This window comes from Anabrus simplex, chromosome 3 (assembly GCF_040414725.1).
Source record: "Anabrus simplex isolate iqAnaSimp1 chromosome 3, ASM4041472v1, whole genome shotgun sequence".
NCBI lineage: Eukaryota > Metazoa > Arthropoda > Insecta > Orthoptera > Tettigoniidae > Anabrus > Anabrus simplex.
Window position 1 is genome coordinate 489,691,350 of NC_090267.1, and position 22,150 is coordinate 489,713,499.

Genomic DNA, 22,150 nt, shown 5'->3' on the forward strand with positions numbered 1-22,150 from the left:
AGTCAGATTTTTTTGTTTGTAAAACTTATTATCTTCATAAATTTATATTTAAACATTGCTGCACTATTATGATAATTAAAACTCTTTTTTTTATGTGTGTGTAGAAGAGAATGTGATCTTTCTAAATATTCCAAACCTTGTTATAATCATGGCTGTATCCAGTATTTGGGAGATAGTGGGTTTGAACCCCACTTTCGGCAGCCCTAAAGATGGTTTTCCGTGGTTTCCCATTTTCACACACGGCAAATGCTGGGGGTACCTTAATTAAGGCCACGGCCGCTTCCTTCCCACTCCTAGCCCTTCCCTCTCTCATCGTAGCCATAAGACCTATCTGTGTCGGTGCGACGTAAAGTAACTTGCAAAAAAATCATGGCTTACCCTAGCATTGAAAAAATTTCAAAACCCACTAAAAATCCTGCAATTTCTGGAGAGTAGCACATTCAAATATGGCTGTCTCCAATGTGTTAAGACATTGTGCTTAGTTAAATATTATATTGTGCTGTGCTGAGCTGAGCAGTTCAGACAATACAGTGTTGACTTGCTGAACTCAAGTTGGAGACTTCAATTCTGGCTCAGGCCAGTGGTATTTGAAGGTGCTGAAATAAATCAGCCTCATGTCAGATTTACCAGCATGTAAAAGATCTCCTGCAGGACAAAATTCCAGCACATTGGTGTCTCCAAAAACTGTAGAAGTAGTCAGTGGGATGTAAAACCAATATTATTATTATTATTATTATTATTATTATTATTATTATTATTATTATTATTATTATGATGATGATGTCCGACTCGTTGGCTGAATGGTCAGCGTACTGGCCTTCGGTTCAGAGGGTCCCAGGTTCGATTCCCGGCCGGGTCGGGGATTTTTTTGGTTAATTCCAATGGCTCGGAGTCTGGGTGTTTGTGCTGTCCCCAACATTCCTGCAACTCGCACACCACACACAATACTATCATCCACCACAATAACACGCAGTTACCTATACATGGCAGATGCCGCCCACCCTCGTCGGAGGGTCTGCCTTACAAGGGCTGCACTCGGCTAGAAATAGCCACACAAAATTAAATAAAATAATAATAATAATAATAATATTAGATTATATATTATATATTATTATTATTATTATTATTATTATTATTATTATTATTATTATTATTATTATTATTATTATTATTAAAAATACAATATTATAGCCATCATGGATGGAAGAGAAAAATAGTTTGGAATGGAACTGTAGTTGTTGTGAAGCTAAGTAAAAGTTCATTCTCACGATTGCCCAAGGGCAAGTTCCTTGAATAGTGTTCTAGATAAGGAACTTTGAATTTTGGTAACCAGGAAAATCCTCTGATTAGGTCTAAACCCAGAACTTCATGTTGAGTTGATTGACAGCTGTCTGCAGTTGAATTAAGCAATCCAAAACTAATAAGGCCTCTGTTTACAGCAGAGTGCTTACATCAGAATACCTTCATTTGTTCTTCAGTTCCATACTGAAGCCATCCCGGTTCACTTATTTTGTTGTGTTCTGAACTACGTGCATGATTTTCCATCGTGTCTTTGCTTTAAAAGAAAATGTGATTAAGTACAAAACACTGACTCTAGCTCAGATGTAGGGAAAGTGTTAAACAGAAAAATCACAGGTTACAAAGAATTTTGGCATTTCTAATTACCTAAAAAAAAATTTAAAAAGCTGAGATTATTTCTGAACCCTTCAGTGTTGAATTAATAAAGTTCTGCTTTAGCATGTTGGTTTCTCCTTTTTAAATATAAGTCCATTTATCTAAATCTTAAAATCTGCAGCATGTAATGCATAGTATTGAATCGTAAGGCTATTGCTTGCTATCAGATGATATTCAGACATCTCTTCTACTGTAAACATATTGAGAGGCTCCTATTGGGTCATGTCTCATATGGTGCACTTGTGGAATATTCCACTAATTCTCAGCATGGACGTTAATATGCGTCTTCTCTTATTGCAGAGTATCGACTTCGAACAGGGAAGAAGGAACTCACAGGACTGTTGTCCTTCTCTTTTGGATACGAAGTCAAGTGGCCAGTTTCCTTAGTATTGAATCGTAAGGCTATTGCTTGCTATCAGATGATATTCAGACATCTCTTCTACTGTAAACATATTGAGAGGCTCCTCTGCAGGTAGGATTGTTTTATATATTAGCATAATGTACAATAGCCACTTTCTTTGAAATTCAATTATAGAGCTGTGTCTATATTCCAACTGCTGTCCTGAAAATGAAATCATAATATAAAGGTTGTTCAATTGAAACATACCAGGTGTATGCATAAGTTTTTTCCAGTTTTTGTGGTAAAGTAAACACGTAATTTTCAAGGGAAATTCATTTTTTGTTTATTCAAGATATTGGCCATTGGCCTTTACACACTTCGCCCACTTTCAGGTAAGTTATGAATACCATGCCAGATAAACTGCTTGTCTTTCGCTGCCAAACATTTCTTGCCATTTTCCAACTTCTTTGAAATTGCTGAAGTGCTGTTTTACGAACGTATGTTCCATTGATGCGAAGAGGTGATAGTGAGATGGCCCCAGGTCGGAGTAGTACGGCGGGTGCGGAAGGATGTCCCATCCAAGCGATTTCAAGGTGTCTTTCACTGGTTTTGCTGTGTGAGACAGCGCATTGTCATGTAACAAAATCACTCTGCCATGTCTTCTGGCCCATTTCAATCGTCTTTCGATCAATGCGCTATTTTAATGAATCCTTTGTTGGCGATAGTATTGTGCAGTAACGGTTTTGCCGGGCTTCAAGAGTTCATAATACACAATACTGTGCACTGTCTTTCACATTGAAATCACCACGTTTAAATTGTCAAAACCATGCCTCATATGTTTGAATTGATGGAGCGTGTTCACCATATGTTCTTACCTGCAAACGATGACTTTCCACAGCCTTCTTCTTTTGATTAAATAAGAAAAGGAATGCGTGCCACAAATGTTCTTTTTCAGGTACAAACGTCGACATGATCACTGAACGATACAACACAGATGCTAGTGTTTGGCGGACTCGACTTCCGTGTGTTGATAGGTTGATAGGTTAATGTCATACAAACAAACTGAACGTATGTGTCAAATTCATATGCTGTGTACTATTCTAGTATCTAGAAATGTGTACTATGTGTATTGTATGACACAATGTCACAATGAAAGCATACTGATGAGATGACAGTTTTAGAGAATCTGCAGATTATCACTCACACCATTCAGGCATTTTTCCTAATGCTGAACAAGTTTAGCTCCCCAATTCTAATCATGTAGGCAGATTGGACCTCGAACCAGCCCTCAGATCCAGGTAAAAATTCCTGACCTTGCCAGGAATTGAACCCAGGGCCTCCGGATAAGAGGCAAGCATGCTATCACTACACTGTCAGGCTGGCAAGTTTCTCTGTACCTTGTTCAAAGGAGGACGATTGTTTTTGGTTGAAACTTATTCTTTTGGGTGTTCTTCGGTGGACGTATGGGGAGAGATCTTGGATCTTAGGCGAGTGATCTATAAAACCCCACTGAAAGCAGCACAGAGTTCCCAGTGTTGCATCGTCAGCGTGAGGGCATACGTTTCTATAGAGCACACAAGCTCACCTCATGGTTTCCCAGCCGAAGCACCTTCTTTGCACAAGAACTGAATTATGCCATTTTGTACTTTTTGGATGTATCCATTACATACCAATGTTGTTTCAAGTATTTTCTCTGCGTAGTGGACACGTCACGGACTGACTATGTTCTGAGCTGTTACTACAAGCCTCAAACCATGCACTGCTGCCTCTTTTTGACTGTCCCGTTAGTTATTTACAGTGTCAGCTCTGTCTATGTTTCAGTTTAACCCTGGAGTACTATCATTATTCGGTAGTTGCCCAATACTAACATACGTAAAATTTACGTGCATGTCAATATCTACACTAAAACAATAAGCAAACTCCATATTGTTGTCAAAAATAATAGCTCTGTCTATGTTTCAGTTTAACCCTGGAGTACTATCATTATTCGGTAGTTGCCCAATACTAACATACGTAAAATTTACGCGCATGTCAATATCTACACTAAAACAATAAGCAAACTCCATATTGTTGTCAAAAATAATATATTATTTAAGAATTATGAAGTACTGTTTGCATTATGCTGTTAGTAAAGAATAATTCAAAGCACCTAAGTGGATCAGCTTCGACATAGGTCCTGGTTGGATATGAACTATGTTCTTCCTTAGGTATTTTCCTGTGTTTGAATCAGTTGTTTTTGTATGTATGCCCATCTTTAGCAAAGAGTTTATCCACTTCACAGACAACAGAAAGCTGTTGAAGAGATTGAGAGGCTGAAGCTGAGCTGTTTGAAGTAGTCGCATCTGTTTTCCTCTTCCTAGTTTCTTTTTGAGATTCCCCTTTCGATGGCCGCTCAGTTTGCTGAATTTTAACAGAAGCTTGTAAATCTGGATGGCAGACGAGATTATCTTCAGAACCATCGTCTCTGGGTGAATAGTTTGGATCGTCATCGGAGAGTATTTTTTGCTCAGATTCAGTTTCTAAACAGTTGTCTTCCCTGCTTTCATCTTCACCCAGCTTGTCAAGAATACTGCAAATGAACTCCTCCTATTTCTCTCTTGCCGGGCTGAATGGCTCAGACGGTTGAGACGCTGGCCTTCTGATCCCAACTTGGCAGGTTCGATCCTGGCTCAGTCCGCTGGTATTTAAAGGTGCTCAAGTACATCAGCCTCATGTCGGTAGATTTACTGGCACGTAAAAGAACTCCTGCGGGACTAAATTCCTGCAACCCGGCATCTCCGAAAACCGTAAAAGTAGTTAGTAGGACATAACGCAAATAACATTAGTATTATTATTTCCTTCTTCGTTTATCCATTGTGCCCTGGAAAGCCACATGCCTAATAACCATCCAGAATGAGCAACTTACCTGCGTATGACAACATCCAAGTACCTGTTACATACTAATAGTATGTAAATTTTGCATACCGAAGATAATGTGTTAATACTAACAGTACGTAAAAAAGAAAGCGCAGTGATTTACTGAAAATGAACTCTCCCAGCATTCGCTCCTCACTCATGCACCTAAATGGTATGGTAGTATCATTCACAATGATCAGTGGAAGCACTGCATGGAGGTAGTCTATTGGGGGTAACGCGAGAAGGAGCAGTGCGCAGTTATATGACGCATACAGTTTATTTTATGTATGTTAGTATTCTAGGGTTAACAACCTTGTGCATAAAGGTATTTTCCTTTCTATCAAAATATGTAGCTTAAAATATTATAACCTGTTTTCAGAGTGTGGCTGAGGAACAAATTAGCGAAGACTTTCTCGTTGAAAGCATCCCAGATGTATGTTGCGGCCTTTGCTCTCCGTCAGCGTATGTTGGATTGTGTGCAAAACTTAGAATACTACATGATGATCGAAGTCATTGAGCCCAACTGGGTGGCCTTCTGGAACAAAATGTTAAAGGTATGACTATAACTATCTTTACTGTTAATTTTTTGAAGATACAGTAAAATCTTCATGTATTGATACTGTATAGGTTTTTGGGCTTATGCCATGTCAGAAATTAAGGTGAAATTCTTTATGTTTCGCAGAGAACTGTGCTCTGCGTCATTAGAAGAAAATCTCGACTGCCCACGAGGAAGGCTTCTTATGTGACCCTCTTAGACTGATTGTGATGGTTCGGTCAGCTTCTGCTTCGAACCCTGCGCTGTGCCGCGTCCGAGGAGCCATCTGGTGACGAATGAACGTACAATTTCTACTTTATTGTAACGTCTAAATTTCAAACGTTAATTGTTTTAATCCTTCCTCGTGGGCAGTCAAGATTTTCTTCTGATGATGCACAGCACAGTTCTCTGTGAAACGTAAAGAATTTCACCTTATTTTCTTGACATGGCATAAGCCCAAAAGCTTATACAGTATCAGATCTGTAAGTACGGGCCGTGAAAGCATCATTGGCATCATCTTCATATATTGTTTGCCTGGTGTCTTATAGTTTTTCAAGGTAGATGTTATATAGGGGTCAGTACAAGTTAAGGAATAAAGGGAAAACGGTAACTTATTAGGGACTTGATGCATGGTGTAGTGAGGTCACATCCTGGTGCAGTCCAGACATTTAACAGTCCTTAAATAAAAGGCAAATTATGATATTTCAACATCTCCTAAGCTAACTGAGCATTCTTGCAGAGTTGTGGCTATGTGATGTCCTTTTTTTTCTTTGTTTGTTTGTTTGTTTGTTTGTTTGTTTGTTTGTTTGTTTGTTTGTTTTGGTATTGTCTGTCAGTGAAATGTATCTTTTAATGAATTTATATGTTAATGACCTAAGAAGGTTGAATGTCCAATCAGTATTACAAAAGTACCGGGCAAGTTGGCCGTGCGGTTAGAGGCGTGCAGCTGTGAGCTTGCATCCGGGAGATAGTGGGTTTGAATCCCACTGTCGGCAGCCCTGAAGATGGTTTTCCGTGGTTTCCCATTGTCACACCAGGCAAATGCTGGGGCTGTACCTTTATTAAGGCAACGGCCACTTCCTTCCAGCTCTTAGGCCTTTCCTATCCCATTGTCACCATAAGACCTATCTGTGTCGGTGCGACGTAAAGCCACTAGCAAAAAAAGAAAAAAAAAAAAGGAAACAGTATTACAAAAGTGGAGCAGGTGGATGTTTTCAAGTATTTAGGATGTTCATTCTTTCAGGATGGTAGTATGCTAAGTGAATTAAATCAAGGTGCAGCAAAGTCTGCTCTCAAACAAAGTTGTCTTTACGCCTATCTTTTTTTTTGCCTTACGTCGCACCGACACAGATATGTCTTATGGCAACGATGGGATAGGAAAGGCCTAGGAATTGGAAGGAAGCGGCCGTGGCCTTAATTAAGGTACGGCCCCGGCATTTGCCTGGTGTGAAAATGGGAAACCACGGAAAACAATCTTCAGGGCTGCCGACAGTGGGACTCGAACCCACTATCTCCCGATTACTGGATACTGGCCGCACTTAAGCGACTGCAGCTATCGAGCTCGGTCCTACCTGTTTTCAGACAGACAGTGTTGTATGGAAGTGAAAGCTGGGTGGACTGAGAATATTTAATTCATAAATTGGAAGTAACATACATGAAAGTTGCAAGAATGATTGCTGGTACAAACAAGTGGAGATAATGGCAGGAGGGTACTTGTCAATTGTTTCACAAGTGTTGCTGGCATGCTGGTTGCGCGAATTGCTGATCTCACGGGATATCGTACTTTGCGAGAGTCGAGACTGTTGGTTACGGAAGTCTACTTCGCTCACATTCGAGTTCCTTGTCTGTCCTGTGAAAGTGCTGTCTTGATAGTAAGGCCATTAATAATAAACATCAGCTCTGTGTATAAACTGGCTTCAGTGGTGGGGCCATGTAAGGCAAATGGAGGTGAGTAGGTTGTTGTAACTACAAAGATGCACACACGAAATGCTGTCAGTTGTGTACAGTTTTATTTACAAATTTTACACACACACTCTCACTCTCTCTCTCTCTCTCTCTCTGATAACTGCCCTCTTGAACAAAACACTATTACGAAGAAGGAAAAGAAGACTGCAACACTTGCATGTCAACCAACTACCAACCAACAAAGTTCACATACCGTATAATCCCGAATACCACCCGCACTTTTTTTCCCCAAAATATTGGTTCTAGATCTTGGGTGCGGGTCGTATTCAAGCCGCTCATTTTCGTAAATATTTACTATGTTTACATGTAGTATTGAAATAGATTTGAATACAGTTACCGTACTTGATATACCACATCTAAACGGGCATTCAGGTCTTATTGTGTTTTAGTTGCGTTCTAAAAAACAAGATCGATTTTTTCCTCAGTAAACGCAAAATGTAAGGTAATGAAATATGATAAATCAAAGAATATGGGTAAATATGCAGTAAATATGAAAGCCGCTGCTGCGGATGATCGATTGTCAATTGTTTCACAAGTGTTGCTGGCATGCTGGTTGCGCGAATTGCTGATCTCATGGGATATCGTACTTTGCGAGAGTCGAGACTGTTGGTTACGGAAGTCTACTTCGCTCACATTCGAGTTCCTTGTCTGTCCTGTGAAAGTGCTGTCTTGATAGTAAGCGATGGATTCAAAACAGCGTCTGCGGTCATTTACTGTGCGTGAGAAACTTAAAGTTGTAAGCGAAGCTGAAAGTATGATATTGATGAATCGTGTATTTGTGATTGGTGGAAGAAGGAAAACTTTGTAAAAAGTAACAGCGATTGCAGAGCATTCCGCAGGCGGAGTGCAGTGTTTCCGGGAATTGAAGAACGACTCCACAAATTTGTGATAGAAAAATGTGAGTTAGGATATGGTGTTTCTAGTGAAATGTGTCAATTGAAAGCACTAGAGATCTCAAAAGAACTCAAAACACAGGGTTTTACTGCAAGCCGCGGATCCGAAACTTTTATCGGAGAAAGGGATTGTGCATTCGGAGATGTACGTCTATTTCACAACGTCTCCCTGGGGCGTGCGAAGAAAAATTAACGGCCTTTCAGCGTCACATTATTCATTTGAGGAAGCAACATTATTTTCTGTCGCAAATTGAGAATGCTGACCAGACACCTGTCTATTTTGAAATGCCGTTAATGCCGTTGGAAAATACATCGGATACGAAGGGTTTTAAAAGTGTAACCATCAGAACAGGTGGTAACGAAAAGCAACAATGCATGGTAATGTTGTGTGTATTAGCGGATGGAACCAAACTCCCTCCATATGTGGTTCTGAAAAGGAAAACGCTTCCGAAAGGAAACTTGCCATCCAGTGTTATTGTTAGAACACAGGAGTGCGGCTGGATAGACAGTGCGTTTATTGAGGACTGGGTGAAGTGCGTTTGGCAACGTCGCCCGGGTGCTTTGTTACAAAAACGAAACATGCTTGTTTTGGACAGTTACCGAGGACATACAACTGACGCTGTAAAAGACATGATGAGGAAAGGAAAAACCGATCTTACGATAATTCACAATTAAGTATTTATTTATTTTCCACCTAGTCGATACAATGATTGCTTAAGGCAATTTTTAATGGTCAAAAGTGGTACATGTTTCGTATATTATCAACATCTTCAGCCACATAACACTGTTTTAACTGTTTTAGGTATGTAAGTTATTTGATTTTTGATTTTTTCCCGTATTTTGCTGTCTCAAATTTAGGGTGTTATGTGGCTGAAGATGTTGATAATATACGAAACATGTACCACTTTTGACCATTAAATATTGCCTTAAGCAATCATTGTATCGACTAGGTGGAAAATAAATAAATACTTAATTGTGAATCTATTGAAGTGCGATACGGACCATGAAGCTGATTTTATGTAATCTTACGATAATTCTCGGAGGACTCACTTCTATTCTACAGCCGTTGGATGTGTGCGTGAACCGGACTTTCATAACTGCAGTGAAACAGTTGTACATCAAATGGATGTCTGATGGTGATCACATGTTAACACCAACCGGACGAGTGAAGAGGCCTGAAGTAGGACTAATATGCAGCTGGATCAAGACCGCATGGGCGTGCATTCTCAATGATCTAGTGTCGAAAAGCTTTAAGAAATATGGAATTTCAAATTCAGTGGATGGTAGTGAGGACGACTATGTGTGGAAGCATGCCAGCGATGAAAGTTCCTATGGTGAAACTTCAGATGACGATGGTGAATTGTGAATGATCTGATAATTGGACTGATTTTATTAACGATTTTTGTGATGATTTTATTGATTGTAAGCTGTTTGAATTTATATTTGTGGTATATTTGAAGAGAATTAAATAGGTATGTAAGTTATTTGATTTTTTATTTTTTTCCGTACTTTGCTGTCTCAAATTTAGTGTGTGGGTCTTATTCAGTGGTGGGTGGTATTCAGGATTATACAGTACTTGACTACCGACTTCCACTACAAGTCTCGTTAAACCACTCTCGTTAAACAAATCGACTTTACTCCCAAGACTGCCTCTCTATATAGATTGCCTGGCCAAGATTCTAGAAGAATATGACACAACATGTTTTCTCGTAATTTCAAGAGTCTCCAATAGCCTATTTGCTTTGAAAGGAATTTTCTGCACAATTCCAGCGGCAAGATGTGTTGTTCTGGACTATTACCGTGTGTTGCACAACATTACGCTGGATTTATACACATCATATTTACAGGTAATAATAAATTATATACTGTTAATTAAGTGTTCTTACATTTAATAAACTCATATTAATATACATATCGTACAGCAGATGTTTCATGGCATAACCTCACAAATAATACGATCATGGTTTATACCAAATAAAGTCCGTACATAACTTCGTAAATAATACTAATACTAATAGATGTAAACAACTTCATAGTCACACCTCACAAGTAATAATAATAATAATAATAATAATAATAATTGTTGTATGTCCGGCGCTCTCTTCTCGCTCAGCCAGCCAGCTGCACGCGCGCCTGTGTATCATTCTGCTAGCTTCGACGCGCAGCCCTCAGTGCGCGTGCCTGACCATCGAGTGTACTATAAATAGGAGCTCCCTGACTGCTCACTTGCCCACTTGCCCCGGTGTCCAGCTCCAGAATACACCCTACGTCGAGCACGGAGGCTACTCCTCTTGAAAATGTGCTTCGACCAGGTGGACTGAATTTCTGGCAGTACGAGGTTTCACCTCTGGTCACCGTTCCCTTACCTGTTTCCGCTGCCTATGTCCCGTAATTTATGCAAGCTCCCTTAGTTTCGCTAGGTGGAATTTCTTCAATCAATTGAACTTGCTTTTTAGGAATTCAGGCACTTCAACAAACAAGGACTCTCATAGACATTTATGTTAGTGTGCCAGATAGTTTTCGACTATCAAAGTGTCAATTCACAAAGACTATCTTTTCAAGATAGAAGTGTATATAAAGACTGCAAACCTGTACATATTGTATAAAGACAGACTTTTCTCAAGATTCAATATTCCTTTTTGCTTCAAAATAAATTTCAGTTATTTGTGTAAATATCATAAAGTGAAGCAATAAAAGTTGTGTTCTGTAAACTTCAACCTTGGTTACAACACAACTCTATGGCGACGAGGTAAAAAGCACCCACTCCAATTCTTCGACCCCAGTCGCCAACTCTATGGCGACGAGGTAAACAAGCAACAAACTACAATTCTTCGACCCCAGTTGCCAACTCTATAGCGACGAGGTACACACGAAACCAACACTACAATTCAACGGGCCCAGTTGTCAACTCTACGGCGACGTGTTAAACCACAACGACACTCCAACCAGTTCTGACACACAGCTTACCTTACTCTTGCTTGCACGCATCTCGCAATGGCTACTGCGGAACAACTCACTACGATCTTCCAAGCCTTACAGCAACAACAACAACAGTTTATGCAACAACAACAGGCAGCATTAATTCAGGCTATTCAAGCTATTTCTGTCTCTACACAGCCATCAGCTATTCCTCCGTTCTCTGCTTTTGATCCGGCTAAGGAAGAATGGTCAGTTTATTTAGCCCGCTTGCAACAGCATTTCATCTGCCATTCTGTCACAGATGATCAACGCCGCCGCGCACTATTTCTTAGTTCGGTTGGCAATGCTACGTGTGAATTACTACGTAAATTAAGTCCAGAAGAACACTTATCTGAGGTACCCTTCACACAGCTCTTGGCCCGTCTCACGGAACACTATGCCAAAGCTCCTCACATAGTGGCTGCTCGCTATAAATTTTTTCAGTGCAGAAAGCAACCCCATCAGACACATACTGAATGGATAACTGAATTGCGTGGTCTAGCTAAACCCTGCCAGTTCATCTGCTCCAAGGACGGTTGTGGTTCATCCTACACTGATTCTCTCATTCGGGACATGATAATTTTACATACTCCTGAAGACAAAATCCGTTTTGACGCTGTCAAGCAGAGTAACCCTTCTTTAGAAGACGTCCAGCGTATTGCTACGGTTTATGAGCTTACTACCAAGACTGCCGCAGCCATAGCTTCTCCACACGAAGTTGCACAAGTCTCGCCTCAGGCCCGCAAGTCCTCTGCTACAGTGAACCGTACGGATAAGGCGCTCTCCACCAAGCATTCTCGCCAGGTTCCCTCTCGTAATGCTACACGGAAGCCCAATTCTAAAAGCACCTCGAAACTCCTGCCTTCCTGCCGAGGTTGTTTCAAGCATCATGAACGTCGTGACTGTCGTTTTTTCAAAGCTACTTGTGAACGATGTAATAAACTTGGACACATTAAGACTGTCTGTCAAAGTTCGCTCCGCCCTGCTACGACTACTGCAGCACGCCGGAAGCATATACAGCCCCGCCAAGACATGGAAGTTGATCAGATCAATCTTATTCTTCCCACAAAGGATTCTCACAAAATCATCATTCCTCTCTCATTCTCTGATCGATCTGTCGATTTTCAATTAGATACTGGATCACCTGTCTCTATTATTAACCTGACTACCTACCACGACTTAAGTTCACCTTCATGCTCTCCAGCTGACATCCAGCTCGTGACATTTAACAAGAAGAAAATTGACATCAAAGGTCAAATCAAGCTTCAGGCTAGTTATAAAGGAATTCAGAAGGCCATTCCTCTTCTCGTAGTTAACAACTACACTGCATCAAACATTATGGGCATGGATCTATTTAACTTATTTGGTTTCCAGTTACATGACAACATTAACGTCGTATCTACATTGCATCCTACTTCTGACGTTACCGCTCTCCTAGCGCAGTTTCCTGAAGTCTTCGACTCTCAACTCGGAACAGCAAAAGACTATACAGCTCACATACAGCTGAAATCCGGAGCTAAGCCTCGCTTTCTCAAAGCACGTCCAGTACCCCTAGCACTTCAAGACCAGGTCACGAAAGAATTAGAAAGATGGATACAAACTGGAATTGTTGTACCAGTTACTTCTAGTCAATGGGCTACTCCACTCGTGGTAATCAAGAAACCTGATGGTAATGTTCGACTTTGTGGCGATTTTCGATCTACAGTCAACGCACAACTCGAAACCGATATCTTTCCTATTCCACGTCCAGAAGACTTATTCCGTCGTCTCTCTGGTGGACAATTCTTCTCTCGAGTTGATCTTAAAGAAGCATATCTCCAGCTACTTTTAGACGAAGAATCTAAGAAATTTCTCACACTCAACACTCCTCTCGGACTGCTCCAGCTCCAGCGGCTCCCATTTGGTATTTCATCCTCAGCGGCTATTTTTCAGCGCTATTTGGCTCAACTCACCGCCTCAATTCCCGGTTGTGCTAACTACCTGGATGATATTATTGTTACTGGAAAAGATCATCAGGAACATCTAACCAATCTCCGCCTTCTTCTCCAGAAATTGAAAGACAATGGCCTACGAGCGAATCTCGCTAAATGCACCTTCTTTCAGCCTCAAGTTCACTACCTCGGACATATACTTGATAAGAATGGAATTCGTCCTAGTATACGGAATGTCTCCGCGATAGTAAACATGCCAGCACCTCAGAACCTCAAGCAGCTTCAGTCCTTCCTAGGCAAAGCGAACTATTATAATAAGTTCATTCCACGCTTCGCTACAGTGGCAGCTCCATTAAACGCTCTACGTAAAAAAGGTGTTAAGTTTCAGTGGACTCCGCAATGCCAACAGGCATGGAAACAATCAACAACGCCTTAATTCAAGCTATACAACTCACTCATTTTCAGCCCGACAAGATCATCACGCTAGCTACTGACGCTTCAGACTACGGTGTCGGTGCCGTTCTCTCCCAGAAGGATCGTCATGGACAAGAACGCCCCATCGCCTTCGCTTCGAAAACACTTAATGACCATCAACGTCGATACTCACAGATAGAGAAAGAAGCTTTAGCCATCATCTTTGGTATTCGCCGTTTCAATGAATATCTTTATGGCAACCATTTCCTGATCATTACCGATCATAAGCCTCTCGTACACTTATTCCATCCTGGTAATAAGATCCCAGAGAATTCCCTCAGAAAGCTTCAAAGATGGTCCATGTTCCTTTCTGATTATTCCTATCAGATTGTATATCGAGCCACATCCCAGCATTGTAATGCTGATGCCCTCTCCCGCTTACCCGTTGGTCCTGATACTGCCTTCGATTCTCAAGAATCTGAATGTCTTCAGTTGGACATAGAACTTGAAGATACTGTATCCAGTTTTCCTATTGATGCTACCTGCATAGCTAAAGCTACGGATAAGGACAGTATACTTGCTACTGTACGTACTTACATCCGCAACGGTTGGCCTCTTCAGAGCACACTTCCTGCCCACCTGGCACCTTATCATCGTATGCAGCATCGTCTCACGACTCGTGCCGGAGTTGTACTACTAGAAGCAGGCACCATCTTCCGAGTGGTGATCCCACTTAGCCTACAGAAACAAGTTCTCGAATTATTACACCAAAGCCATTGGGGTATCTCCAGAACAAAGCAACTCGCCCGTCAACACTGCTACTGGCCCGGTATTGATGCCGCCATCGAAAAGTTAATACGTCATTGTGGGCAATGTCAAATGAATCAGAACGCCCCGTCTTCTGATCTTGCTTCATGGCCTCCTGCTACTACTCCATGGGAACGAGTTCACATCGATTTCGCAGGTCCTTTCCTCAATTCCATGTGGTTAATAGTCATCGATTCACTGTCAAACTTTCCATATGTAGTGGATATGCATTCGACTACTACAACCGAAGCTACCATTCGTGCTCTCCAGAAAATCTTTACTACAGAAGGTTTACCGCAAGTACTCATTTCGGACAACGGACCTCAATTTACAGCTACTGCTTTTCAGAACTTTTGTACACATAATGGCATTCGTCATATCCTAGCACCACCTTTCACCCTCAATCTAATGGTGAAGCTGAACGCTTCGTACAAACATTTAAAAGAAGTATGAAGAAAGCTGTCTCTTCAGGCTTAACTAAAGACCAAGCCTTGCTCCAACTCTTAAACAACTACAGAACTCTACCCGGCGCTGATAATATCACTCCTGCACAGAAGCTCCATGGACGACCTCACAGAACTTTACTTTCTCTGTTACAGCCTCTTCCGGCCCAGCATAAGACCTCACCAACGAAGTTCTCCCTCAACGACAAGGTCTACACCAGGACATTCAAATCCAACCCACTCTGGATACCTGGAGTCATCTGCAGATCTTTGGGTCATCGTCTCTACGAGATCCAGACTACGGAGAAACGTATCTGCCGCCATCAAGATCAGATACGTCTGCGCTACCGCCCCTGTCCTGCTATGGATGCTATTGCTAAACCAGATAAATCTATTGCTGAACGCGCTTTAGATCATTTAATAACAATGGGTTCCTTTCAGGACGAGACAGCGCCACTCCGCCCAGTTCCAGCTCCGGACAATACAACGGAAACATCAGCAGCTCCGCCCCAGCATCGCAGCCGCCGCCAGCGCCGCCGCCGTTTCACGCCGTACCGGCGTATTTAGGAGGGGAGGGTGTTGTATGTCCGGCGCTCTCTTCTCGCTCAGCCAGCCAGCTGCACGCGCGCCTGTGTATCATTCTGCTAGCTTCGACGCGCAGCCCTCAGTGCGCGTGCCTGACCATCGAGTGTACTATAAATAGGAGCTCCCTGACTGCTCACTTGCCCACTTGCCCCGGTGTCCAGCTCCAGAATACACCCTACGTCGAGCACGGAGGCTACTCCTCTTGAAAATGTGCTTCGACCAGGTGGACTGAATTTCTGGCAGTACGAGGTTTCACCTCTGGTCACCGTTCCCTTACCTGTTTCCGCTGCCTATGTCCCGTAATTTATGCAAGCTCCCTTAGTTTCGCTAGGTGGAATTTCTTCAATCAATTGAACTTGCTTTTTAGGAATTCAGGCACTTCAACAAACAAGGACTCTCATAGACATTTATGTTAGTGTGCCAGATAGTTTTCGACTATCAAAGTGTCAATTCACAAAGACTATCTTTTCAAGATAGAAGTGTATATAAAGACTGCAAACCTGTACATATTGTATAAAGACAGACTTTTCTCAAGATTCAATATTCCTTTTTGCTTCAAAATAAATTTCAGTTATTTGTGTAAATATCATAAAGTGAAGCAATAAAAGTTGTGTTCTGTAAACTTCAACCTTGGTTACAACACAACAATAATAATAATAATAATAATAATAATAATAATAATAATAATCAAGCTCGATATTTCCATTATTTACCCATGGGTTAGAGAATTGTTTCAAAGTTGTTATACTAGTCCATTTCACTTGCTTCAAGGTTACCTAGGAGAATAATGGACTCAGTCATAGAGGGTAAGAAAAATAGAGGAAGACTAATGCAACTGTTGTTACACAATTTTTTAATGATTATTGATAAGGATTGCGGAATTAAACAAGGGCACAGCCCTGGTGGCAAATAGTGGATTGTGGAGGTGCATTATTAATTCAGAGACTTGCAGACTGAATGCAGAAGGACATACAGTAAACCTTCTTAATTCAAAGCATTTGGGACTTGAATATTGAACTTCAAATTAAGTGATTTCAGATTAACCATCAAACCCGAATCTCAGTATTCTCATAACAATCTTTTAACAACATAAAATTATTTTAAACCTATAACAAACAATGGGGCTCTGTTAAAAACAAAAATAAAACAGTTGCAAGATGTAGTATAAATAACCCTTTTTTTACAGCGTGAATAGTAAAATAGAAGTGCAGTTAAACACAGGTGTAAAATTGTCATAACTTGGTTTGACAAAAGGGTTGAAATTGGCAAGAACTGATGCAAAATTTGTAACCTTGTTGCGAGATCAAAATCAGAATACATTGAAGACTTACGCGATTCCCATCTTGAGCGCATTCATGATAGTTGTGTTAGATTGTTGAGTTTGTGCAAAAATATTTTTCGTGAATCATTTTCATAAAATAATAAAAATTTATGCTTGGCAAAAATGTGAATAATCCAATGTACATAGATATGTATTTGCCAACAATGTCAGCATCAATCAGCTTAGTACAGTTGCAGTATCGGTCTTGGATCTCGATTCTCATGTACTCACGGAGGCCATCACACGGCATCTGCTATATTTCCGCTTGTCCACAACTGTTTGTATTGTTTTGTTAAACCGTTCTTTGAATCTCTGGAGCCTTCCATTCAAACACTCAATGCCAACTCATTCGCTTTAGCTTTTAAAAATTCAGCATTAAGTGGAATTATTTTGTCTTGCCTAACCACTCCAACAGTCTGTCCATGCTTCAACACTCTCCTGATGTTTTAAATATGTCGAAAGTGTGGAGAGTGGAATTCCGTCATGATTCCTGGTTTGCTTGTTTGTCCCTTATCTTTTTTAGTTTGTCACTGAGTTTCTTGGAACAGTACTGTCTTGCGGCCATTTTAAAAACAGTTGAATAGAAAGAAGAAAGGAAAGCTGACACAGAACTGCAGTGTCATACCGTATCATAACTTAACGTTTACTTCCTTTTGAAGTTTGAACTACCAATCAATGTGCACTCTCTTGACACGACTTTAATTTCTGTAACATGCTGTATAGAACAAGCATTCACAAACTTCACTCGCAGGTTACTTTTACTCACACTTCAGAAGTACTTTTCACTCAGTAAATACATGATACATGCTTAAGCAACCAATTACAGTATGGTATTGACTGAAACAAAGGGAACCCTTGCTTGCTGCACTGACAATCGGTTAATTTGCATCAAGAATAAAAGAAGAGAAGGGATCATTATTGAGACTATTATTATGCTAGAAAATACAGCGAAACCTCCTTAGTGCGTTCCTCATTAAGACGTTTTTCCGCGTAGCACGTTGTAAATTCTAAGTCCTGATTCTTTTTGTGTTAACTGTATAAATATACCTCACTTACCGGGTCACAAATTTTTGCTATTACCGCTTAGTACGATCACATTTTTCATAGCCTTGGAAATGTTTTTTCTCATCCCTTGTGAAATGAATATGATTTCCAACTTGGGTAATGCCCCCGTTTTACCGGGCAGCTCAGCCAGTAAGCAAGAGTCCCAGAGGCGGAACGTTCACTTACAGGCAACGCTAAATTATTGAGGACAGGGACAACCTAAGGACTGACGACAAATGAAACACTAAAAATGGGTTTTAACATTTATTAAAATTAATTAGCACTTTCCAAAATTCAATTAATATTTCCAAAATCTTGAATAAAATATTTAATTCTTCCCTGTTGGAATTCACCCACAATTCTTCATTAAATTGCATTCTGCAAAGATACGAAACTGAGTTTTATTAAATCGTATTAGAAAATTAATTAACTTATTATCTGAGAAAATCCTATCTCAAAATATCAAAAATCTGATTTTTCGTATCATTATTTAAATTAACAATATTCTGTTATTTAATATTAAATGAATCAAACGTTCACTTCTCATGAAAAATCAAATAATCATTTCTATTAATTAAATATTATTCTGATTAATTATTTATGCTTCAAATTATTTAATTAAATTACTTTGAAGTCCTATATCCAACTCCTTATATTTTCAATCTCGAGTTATTTGACCTAGTGTTGTGCACAACTCACAATAAAGACTTAAAATTCTCACTGTGTAAGGTTAAACGTTTTACATTTCGTGAGCTTAGTTCATTGACGTGATCCTTGCTTAAGTATTTTTTCTCGAAGCAAAGATCCTAATCTGTCTTATTTTATCATAAAATCGCTTAAAGATTTAGAATTGAGCCAAATATGCTTGCCACAAAACAACAAGAAATCGAAAAACATTACGCGCACTGCGTACGCATATCATGACGAAATATACATACATACATACATACATACATACATACATTATCATTATAGACTGTTATGCCTTTCAGCGTTCAGTCTGCAAGCCTCTGAGAATTTACTAAACGTCGCCACAATCCTCGATTTGCAACTAGTGTTGTGGCCTCATGTAGTTCTATACTCTTATCTTTAAATCGTTAGAAACAGAGTCTAACCATCGTCGTCTTGGTCTCCCTCTACTTCTCTTACCCTCCATAACAGAGTCCATTATTCTCCTAGGTAACCTATCCTCCTCCATTCGCCTCACATGACCCCACCACCGAAGCCGGTTTATGCGTACAGCTTCATCCATCGAGTTCATTCCTAAATTAGCCTTTATCTCCTCATTCCGAGTTCCCTCCTGCCATTGTTCCAACCTGTTTGTACCAGCAATCATTCTTGCTACTTTCATGTCTGTTACTTCTAACTTATGAATAAGATATCCTGAGTCCACCCAGCTTTCGCTCCCATAAAGCAAAGTTGGTCTGAAAACAGACCGATGTAAAGATAGTTTCGTCTGGGAGCTGACTTCCTTCTTACAGAATACTGCTGATCGCAACTGCGAGCTCACTGCATTAGCTTTACTACACCTTGATTCAATCTCACTTACTATATTACCATCCTGGGAAAACACACAACCTAAATACTTGAAATTATCGACCTGTTCTAGCTCTGTATCACCAATCTGACATTCAATTCTGTTGGATTTCTTACCTACTGACATCAATTTAGTCTTCGAGAGTCTAATTTTCATACCATACTCATCGCACCTATTTTCAAGTTCCAAGATGTTAGACTGCAGGCTTTCGGCACAGTCTGCCATTAAGACCAAGTCGTCAGCATAGGCCAGGCTGCTTACTACATTTCCACCTAACTGAATCCCTCCCTGCCATTTTATACCTTTCAGCATATGATCCATGTAAACTACAAACAGCAAAGGTGAAAGATTACAGCCTTGTCTAACTCCTGTAAGTACCCTGAACCAAGAACTCATTCTACCATCAATTCTCACTGAAGCCCAATTGTCAACATAAATGCCTTTGATTGCTTTTAATAATCTGCCTTTAATTCCATAGTCCCCCAGTATAGCGAACATCTTTTCCCTCGGTACCCTGTCATATGCTTTCTCTAGATCTACAAAACATAAACACAACTGCCTATTCCTCTCGTAGCATTTTTCAATTACCTGGCGCATACTGAAAATCTGATCCTGACAGCCTCTCTGTGGTCTGAAACCACACTGGTTTTCATCCAACTTCCTCTCAACGACTGATCGCACCCTCCCTTCCAAGATGCCTGTGAATACTTTGCCTGGTATACTAATCAGTGAGATACCTCGATAGTTGTTGCAATCCTTCCTGTTCCCTTGCTTATAGATAGGTGCAATTACTGCTTTTGTCCAATCTGAAGGTACCTTACCAACACTCCACGCTAATTTGACTACTCTATGAAGCCATTTCATCCCTGCCTTCCCACTATACTTCACCATTTCAGGTCTAATTTCATCTATTCCTGCTGCCTTATGACAATGGAGTTTATTTACTATCCTTTCCACTTCCTCAAGCATAATTTCACCAACATCATTTTCCTCCTCCCCATGAGCTTGACTGTTTGCAACACCGCCATGATGATTTCCTTTTACATTGAGAAGATGTTCAAAATATTCCCTCCACCTCTCCAGTGATTCCCTGGGATCTGTTATGAGTTCACCTGAATTACTCAAAACACTGTTCATTTCCTTTTTCCCTCCCTTCCTAAGATTCTTTATTACTGTCCAGAAAGGTTTCCCTGCTGCTTGACCTAGCCTTTCCAGGTTATTACCAAAATCTTCCCACGACTTCTTTTTGGATTCAACAACTATTTGTTTCGCTCTGTTTCTTTCATCTGCATACAAATCCCTGTCTGCCTCGGCCCTTGTTTGGAGCCATTTCTGATAAGCCTTCTTTTTACATTTACAGGCTGCTCTCACTTCATCATTCCACCAAGATGTTCACCTTTTTCCATCTTTACACACACTTGTTCCTAGGCATTCCCTTGCTGTTTCTACTACAGCATCCCTGTATGCCACCCATTCACTTTCTATATCTTGAACCTGCTTACTGTCTACTGTTCGAAACTTCTCACTAATCATATCCATGTACTTCTGTCTAATTTCCTTGGCCTGGAGATTTTCTACCCTTATTCGTTTGCAGACAGATTTCACTTTCTCTACCCTAGGCCTAGAGATACTTAGTTCACTACAGATCAGGTAATGGTCTGTATCATCGAAAAATCCCCGAAAAACTCGTACATTCCTAAAAGATTTCCTGAATTCAAAGTCTGTTAAGATATAGTCTATTATGGATCTGGTACCCCTAGCCTCCCATGTGTAGCGGTGAATAGCCTTATGCTTGAAGAATGTATTCGTAACAGCTAAACCCATACTAGCACAGAAGTCCAGCAAACGCTTCCCATTCCCATTAGCTTCCATATCTTCCCCACATTTACCAATCACCCTTTCGTATCCTTCAGTTCTATTCCCAACTCTCACATTGAAATCGCCCATTAGCACTATTCTATCCTTGCTGTTCACCCTGACCACGATGTCACTCAATGCTTCATAAAACTTGTCAACTTCATCCTCATCTGCACCCTCACATGGTGAATACACGGACACAATTCGTGTCCTAATTCCTCCCACTGACAAATCTACCCACATCATTCGCTCACTTACGTGCCTAACAGAAACTATGTTGCGTGCAATGGTATTCCTGATAAAGAGCCCTACCCCAGACTCTGCCCTTCCCTTTCTAACACCCGTCAAGTACACTTTATAATCTCCTATCTCTTCCTCCTTATCTCCCCTTACCCGAATATCACTTACTCCTAGCACATCCAGATGCATCCTCTTTGCTGACTCAGCAACCTTCTTTCTTCCATAAGCCCCATTAATATTGATAGCTCCCCATCGAATTCCATTTTGTTCGCCAAGTTGTTTCCAAGGAGTCCCTCGCCTGTCAAATGGGAGTGGGACTCCATTACTCCCACAGGTCCGAGGCTTGCTTAAAGTGTTCTGAGCTCGGTAAATTCATGAAGCAGGATGCTGCCCTACTTGCACATAGTCCAAGTGAGGATCTCTCCTCTAACGGGTTATGGACCACCGGTGAATTGTGTAGTCCTAGCCGCCTGAGCACAAGGAGGGCCACGACTCAGAATATGTCCGAGATGCCCACTCCCATTCTATAGCAACTGGTATCCCGACTCTCAGGACCACGTACTAGGCCACTCAGCCGTTGCCCATGGTTCACGAACTAGGACGTGACTACAGTAACCCACAAACATGAACCACCATGACGAAATATCACCATGAAAAATCACATTTACAAAATATCAATCATTCATCCATCTCACATTCAAGCGTAGGTTC

At 40.7% G+C, this 22,150-nt stretch overlaps 1 protein-coding gene across 1 annotated transcript in view; it reads left to right on the top strand.

Moving 5' to 3' along the window:
• The window catches only part of LOC136867464 (gamma-tubulin complex component 2), a 165,707-nt gene that overhangs the window by 105,285 nt on the left and 38,272 nt on the right, over window positions 1–22,150 (top strand). Inside the window, exons 11-12 of the mRNA XM_067144671.2 lie at window positions 1,975–2,146; window positions 5,289–5,463. Coding sequence (XP_067000772.2) covers window positions 1,975–2,146; window positions 5,289–5,463 — 347 coding nt within the window. The remainder of the gene's footprint in view (window positions 1–1,974; window positions 2,147–5,288; window positions 5,464–22,150) is intronic.